The following is a 4600-nucleotide window of genomic DNA, read 5'->3' as shown; positions in this document are numbered from 1 at the left end:
GTGAGTGTGTTTGTGTGTATCTGTCCTACACAATGGCTTCCTGAAAGTGCAAAGGACAACAAAGAAAATCGAGCTCAGGAAATGGTGAAATATGGAAGTAGTCTCATGGTGGAGAATTCTTTGTAAAGAAAAAGTTTCAACTATTTGAACAATACAAATTCTTGCAAGGCTTGAATTTAAAAGGGGGGCGGGGAATGCGTAAATACACAAACTGTCATAAATGTCATCTTCCCAGAACACAGCATCACTAGAAGACAAAAACCTGGACAGTGGAAGCTTATCAACCAACAAGCACAGCTCTCAGGACAATCTTGGAGAATCTTCTAAATTGCAAAGCGTAAGTCCCAGTCCCAGCAAAACCAAGAACCATGTCAAGCCTGGAACTCCCTTAACCTGAAAATTAGCATGCCATGCTGACCTTTGAAAAAACCCAAAAATCCTACAAACTAAATTTCCAGTGATATCATCAAAACTCCCATCAACAGGTAAGGAGCTGAAGTGAAACTCCTCTCTCTCATTAAAGTTCAGAAGTGAAATTTCTCCGAATCCCTAAGTCACAATGAGCAAATCACAAACCAGGGCTAGGAATTTGGTTTGTTTTGTTTTCTAATAAGCTCTGGATGACAAGTGTATAAACAATGGACAATACCTTCTTTCTCAAGAATAATTAACACTCTATCAACAGTTTATAGAGAGGAAGATCAAATGTGTTCTTTTTAAGTGGAGGACGAAAAGCAAAACTCATTATTTCAACGACTACAGAAACCACAGAGGAAACGGCTATTAACGAGAGAGAAACAGCTGCAAGCCCCTGATAATACTCTGACAGACAAACTTTCTATGACTGCTCAGATAGTCCTTTTGAAAAATCCAAGGGCCTTTTTTTTTGTTTACGTTGGGCCTGGGGTTATTTCAAACAATCTGAATTTAAGGGACCTTTCTGGTGCCTGATAGATGTCAAAAAATATTTTGTTCAACAGACTGATAAATGTAATGTTAAAATTCATAACTTTCCTAAGCAATTTCTGTGACTCCTAATGCCCATGAGTCTTCATGGAAAAAGTACTACTTAGCAAAAAAAGCCCGACTAAGATGATGTGCTTCTGGGCTGGGATTTCCCCAGGTTCTGGTTGCTCAGAAAGGACCAGGTCGAGCCAACACAGCCTCCCCGGGCCTGGCACTGACCATTATCAGATGAGTATGGAGGTGGCCAGCATCCCAGGAGCACGTTCTATCCCTTCCCCAACATCAGCATCATTAACACCTACGTGGAGGACACCAACTTCAACCTAGCATCATTCACTGAATCCCACTCAAATATCAAACTCATGAACGCAAAGAGCCTTGGAGTTTCTTACCCCTTGTTGGAACAGTTTACCATCAGAATCCCTGTAAAGATACCTACAACTTTCCCAGTACAAGATATAGGTGATTGTGACTCAGTTGCATAGGTTTCTCAAGCTTCTTTCCCCCAACTCAGAACTCTGTTGATGATGCTAATTGCCATCAAGTCAACTGTATGTATAATAGAACAAAGCTTTGCCTGGTCCTGTATCATCTTTATGATCTTTTAATATTTTTCAGTACCTCCTTGTGGCTATTGTATCAAATCAGCTCAGACACTTCCCCTTCTTTTTGTTGATCCTATGCTTTATGAAACACTGCTGTCTTCTAAGGATTGGTGTTTCCTGGTGGCTCGTCTAAAGAACTCCTGAAAGGTTTATTTTTTTTATGGATGCCTAATCCTTCTTTCGTATTGAGTTGGAATCAACAGCAACTGCTTTAGTTTTGTTTTCCCCCTTTTCACACAATTTTCTATGAGTCACTGCAAAAATTTAGGATAAACTGATAGAGTTTAAGAACTTTATCTGCTGTGGTCCACTAATTATGATACTGTGGAAGAAAACAATCTGGAAGGTTCTTTTGCAGTTTTAACAAAACCCTCAAAAGGTACAGGGAAAAGCATGTCAAAAAGTGAAAAAGGTTTATTCCTTCGCCCAAGATTATACAACACAGATGGCAAGGCGACCTTAGAAACAAGGCAAAGGAAGAAACAAAACTCAGATTCCTAATCCTCTTTTCAATTAAACCTAGGTCTCAGCCTCAAGAAAGATTTCAAAAAGAAAGAACCAATGAACACGCTAATTTCATCTCTCTGGTGCTATGGTAAATATCTGCTAACATATACAAGCACATGTGGAGCTGGGGTACTTCCAGAGAAGCAAAGGAATGAGAAGTTACGAATGTGGATTTTGGACCAGGCTGCCTGCATTAAAACCCAGCTCTTCCACTTACTAGGTGTGGGATCTTCAGTAAATCACTAATCTCTCTGTGGCTCAGTTTTATCATCCGTAAAATAGGGATACACAGATACCTATTTCAAAAGATCTGGATAGAGGTCTAATGAGTTAAAAATATGTTGAACAACAACAGCAAATAGGTTGAATCAGTTACCATTTTTATCAGGCAACAGGGGTCGATAAAATTTCACAGAGTTCAACACAGGGGATGGAACTGTCTACAATGTCCAACATACTTGTGTAATAATCTTTATTATTAATTATTATTAATAATCTTTATTTATTAGTAGAGTCTCAAGGAGCTCGGGTGGTCACAGTATCCAGGTGGCGTATTTCATAGTTAACCTAAAGGCTCCGCGGTTCTGGAGGTTCGAATCCACCAGCAGATCCATGGTACAAATATGGGCTGTTTCCTCCTGTTAAGATTTACAGCCTCGGAAACCGGAGATGGTCAATTTGAGTTTTGCGTGTTACAATCTCAGCACAGCGGAGTGAATTCTGAGTCCTTCCGCACTATCTGTGCACAAACAACCCCAAGTGTGCCCCTACCCTTTCTTTTCTCCTCCTCTTTGACTCTGCACTCCCACACGCGCGTAACACTTCCTACTTTAGTGATCCTTCTATACAGGAAGTTAGAGCGCTGTGACACAGAAGAGAAGTACCCTGCACCTCGGAGAAGGAGAACTCCTGGTCTATACACCCCACTTTTCTCTAGGCCTGACAGAGTGACATAAAACCCCGCTGGTCACAGTGCAAATCAATGGGGCATCTGCAACCAAACGCTGGAGCTGACACTTTAGGAACCTCCACCTCCCTGATCTTGACCTACAGATCACTCCACAAGAGGCCAGAAAAGAGCACAGGGTCAGTGACCTAGACCTAGAGCAGAGGATGCGGCCTGTCCCGGCTCCTCTGGGTGTCTGTGCCCATCCAGAAAACCTCTTTTTTCCTAACCTACCTCTCTAAATCGAGTTTCAACAAAACAAGGATGAAAAGAAGGTACTTTGGACATCAGCAATAAAAGGTGCCATCCTCAGCCTACAAAGTGGGGACACCACCGCATCCTCCTAAGCCCTCTTCCAGGAAGTGTTCCCCCAGCTTTAAGCTTTAGTTGCAAAGCGTTCCCCTACACAGATCCCCCACAACTGGCCATTCAGGTGGGACCCTCTTCCTTACAAAGTCCATCGCAGCCATCATCTGCTGGAAAACCTAGCAGCCTCGCAGAGAGATCTCCCCGACACACAGACCTCGTGGGTGCACACTCTGCTCCAGTGCCCCTCAACTCGAGTTAAGCCCTGAACAGCCTTCCGCAGAGTGACCCCAGCCCTCAATATGAACGCTCCCTAACTTGTCCCCTGGTTTACTCCCCTCAATGGGTACTTCCTTCAGCTGAATCCCCACTTCGCAGAGATCTTACTCGGCCAGTGTGCCCAGCAGGCATGTCGCCCCGCCCCGCAGCTCCCTTCTTTCTCGGGGATCCCCCATAGTGATCACCCCGCCCCCAGCTCCTGCCTTCCTCCGAGCCCCCTCTGGCAGTCTCCCTCCATACAGCGTCCCCTTACCGGCGCGGCGGGTTCCTCAGCTGCACCGTCTCCATGGCGCTGTCGCCAGCGGCCGGTACCCGATCACCGATCCATCCTCCCCCAGGACCTCCCCAAGCCCGCCCCGCAGGCCCTCCCACACTTCCGCTTTCCGCCCCTACAGGAAAAGGCGTGGTCTGTTAGGGGTGGAGCCTTCCGGGGGCGGCGCAAAGCGAGCCCAGGTCACGTGGTGCGGGCTCTGCATAACGTACCTGTCAAAGCGCGAGCGAACCCGCCTGGCATGGGCATCTCTTCCTAGTTGTCAGTGAGGACACCTTCTAGCATCGCCTGTAGCCGGAGGCTTTCGAGCCTCTATTTCCAGAACCCATTTCTATTCCAGTTCTGGCCCTCCATTGTTTTCAAATCGCTGTCTTGTTAAGGTCTTTTTTGTTTGTTTGTTTAAATTCTATTATTTTTTTGTGTGTGTACCATCAAATCAGATCTGACTGGTACAGAAGATTGTTTCTCCTTTTCCAGCAAAGCCTCTGGTGAATTCGAACCGCGCACCTCTAGGATTGCAGTGAATCTTCTTGCGATCCTCTATTTCCAGAACCCATTTCTATTTCGGTTCTGGCCCTCCATTGTTTTCAAATCTCTGTCTTAAAGTCTGTTGATTCTTTTTTCACAAAAGATCCTGCCCATTTCCTTCATCGCCCCTCATCGAATTCTGCAACCCTATTCTTAACAGCACACCCCATCCTCGCCCCTCTTCTTCCGCCC

At 45.2% G+C, this 4600-nt stretch overlaps 1 protein-coding gene across 1 annotated transcript in view; it reads right to left on the bottom strand.

The window, feature by feature from the left end:
- STK4 (serine/threonine kinase 4) overlaps positions 1–3961 on the bottom strand; it is a 91841-nt gene extending 87880 nt beyond the window's left edge. Inside the window, exon 1 of the mRNA XM_006881566.1 lies at positions 3863–3961. Coding sequence (XP_006881628.1) covers positions 3863–3897 — 35 coding nt within the window. The 5' untranslated portion in view covers positions 3898–3961. The remainder of the gene's footprint in view (positions 1–3862) is intronic.
- Positions 3962–4600: the final 639 nt, after the last annotated feature.

The sequence above is a fragment of the Elephantulus edwardii genome, unplaced genomic scaffold (genome assembly GCF_000299155.1).
Source record: "Elephantulus edwardii isolate Elephantulus edwardi_28Jun2011 unplaced genomic scaffold, EleEdw1.0 scaffold00015, whole genome shotgun sequence".
Taxonomy (NCBI): domain Eukaryota; kingdom Metazoa; phylum Chordata; class Mammalia; order Macroscelidea; family Macroscelididae; genus Elephantulus; species Elephantulus edwardii.
This window is presented reverse-complemented; position numbering and strand designations above follow the sequence as displayed.